General features: G+C 42.4%; 1 protein-coding gene across 1 annotated transcript; it reads left to right on the top strand.

Annotated features, from left to right (window-relative positions):
- The first annotated feature begins 509 nt into the window (after positions 1-509).
- Positions 510-2,087, top strand: LOC128454863 (7-alpha-hydroxycholest-4-en-3-one 12-alpha-hydroxylase-like). Its single transcript, XM_053438430.1, has one exon. It carries the CDS (start codon positions 525-527, stop codon positions 2,058-2,060), a length of 1,536 nt encoding a protein of 511 aa, XP_053294405.1. The 5' UTR covers positions 510-524; the 3' UTR covers positions 2,061-2,087.
- The last annotated feature ends 284 nt before the right edge of the window (positions 2,088-2,371 follow it).

The raw sequence follows: 2,371 nt of genomic DNA, 5'->3' as shown, positions 1-2,371 counted from the left end.
CCAACAAATGTGAGGAGGACTCAAATAGGCCTGCATAGTTCTGTGTTTAATTTATTTCAAAGTAGGCCTACACATGCCAGTGTATTGTGCTCTTCTCTTCATAAGAGATTTGTGTATTTATTTGTTGTAATAGGTAAAAATAACAATAAAAAGGTCAACAGTTTCCTTTATTGTCATTCTATAATTTCATGAATAAAAGTAACTATCTTTTTTTTTATGTATAAATAAATAAATATACAACTATACACTGTGTTATCAAATATGATAACACAGGGGAAGAGGGGGCGAAATGGCTCTTTTGATAGTAAAGGTTGCCTACCCCTGGACTAAGGCAAAACCTCTTCTTATATGAACATCATGTGTATAATAAGTAAACATGCGGTTGGCGTTTCATGGAAATTTAAAATTTTCTCAATATCCACATACCTTAATCTGATCCCAGAGGGAGGAGCAACATTTCTCTACATAATGCGGGATGTGGAGCTTAACTCCTAATCACTCTGTGTCTGTTACAGGAATCAGTCATGGGACTGCTGCTACCTCTCCTTCTTGCTTTACTCTCCTGTTTGATTGGAGGACTCTACCTACTTGGTGTGTTTCGACGGCACCGACCAGGTGAACCCCCTTTGGATAAGGGGCTCATCCCTTGGCTGGGTCATGTCTTGGAGTTTAGCAGGAACGCATTCAAATTCATCGAGATGAAGAAGCAAAAACACGGTGATGTGTTCACAGTGCTGCTGGGAGGGTGTTATATCACATTCCTTCAGGATCCTCTGTCGTTGGGGGCTTTTGTTAAGGAGAGTCGAGAAAAACTGGACTTCAGACCGTTTGCTAAACAGCTGGTGCAGAGAGTGTTTGGATATGTGTCAGGGGAGCATGACCACACTTTTCTCAGGGCCACCAGCAACAAGAACCTCCAGGGGGAAGGCCTGAAGGTATTATCACAAGCTATGATGGATAATTTGCAGAATCTGATGTCTCGTGAAATCGGCTCAGCAGCAGACGAAAGCAGCTGGAAAGAAGATGGACTGTTTATGTACAGCTACAATATCCTTTTCAGGGCCAGCTACTTAACTCTGTATGGCAATGCATCTCCCAAGTCAGAAGAAGGTGAGGAGAAAGCCAAAGAGAAAGACAGAGCGGAATCTGAAGCCTTGTTTAAAGAGTTTCGTAAATTTGACCAACTCTCCCCCAAATTGGCTTACGGGGTCCTCTCACCGAGGGAAAGGTTGGAAGCAAAGACGCTGAGGGAACTAATCTGTAACACTCTGTCGGTGCAGAAGATGAAGATGAAGAACGAAATCAGTGGCTGGATCTGGGACATGCACCAGTATCGAGAGGAGAATGGTATGAAGGAATCAATGATAAACAGATACATGTTGGCGCTTCTTTGGGCCTCTCAGGGCAACACAGGGCCAGCTTCATTCTGGCTGCTCCTCTTCCTCATGAAACACCCAGAAGCCATGAGAGCAGTGAAGGAAGAGATTGATAAGGTTCTGAAGGAATCAGGGCAGGAAGTCAGACGTGGTGGCCCTTCTATCAACCTGACCTTTGAAATGCTGAAGGAAACACCCATCCTGGACAGTGCTTTGGAAGAGACCCTCCGACTCTGTGTTGCACCTGTCATCACCAGAGTTGTGCTCCAGGATATGACTCTCAAGATGGCAGATGGGCGTGAATATATCATCCGCAAAGGTGACAGATTGGCTATGTTTCCTTATTCTGCTGTTCACATTGACCCAGAGATCCACCCTGACCCACATTCATTCAAATATGACCGCTTTCTGAATCCTGACGGGAGCAAGAAAACAGACTTTTACAAGAATGGGCAGAAGGTGAAGTTTCACTCCATGCCGTGGGGCTCTGGGGTCTCTATGTGTGCCGGGCGTTTCTTTGCCTCCAGTGAAATTAAGCAGTTGGTTTTCCTGGTGTTGGCCTATTTTGAGATTGAGCTAAAGAATCCTGAGGAGAAGATACCTGAATTCGACTTCAGCCGATGGGGCATGGGAACCATGCATCCTAACAGAGAGGTCCAGTTTCGATACCGACCAACATTTTAAACCCAACTAATCATTTTGACATCTCTGTCGAAATAGTTTTTTGATTTTGATCAAGTCTTTAAGCTTTCATTTGAAAATTCTGCTTCTGAAAAATGTTAGATTCCACAAAGAAGATTTACGTTTATTATTGTACAAGTGATAATCACATTAATTATGTCAATAAAATTTGTTTAAATATTTTGTGCCATAAATACATTTCCAACCTAAATATTAGCTCATCTAAATAACAGTTGACATGACAAATTTTGTGTTTCCTTAGCCAGGTTTACACAGATAAAAGAAAATAAGCTGTTCTCTTTAATAGCTTCTAG

Source organism: Pleuronectes platessa, chromosome 13 (assembly GCF_947347685.1).
Source record: "Pleuronectes platessa chromosome 13, fPlePla1.1, whole genome shotgun sequence".
Taxonomy (NCBI): domain Eukaryota; kingdom Metazoa; phylum Chordata; class Actinopteri; order Pleuronectiformes; family Pleuronectidae; genus Pleuronectes; species Pleuronectes platessa.
This window is presented reverse-complemented; position numbering and strand designations above follow the sequence as displayed.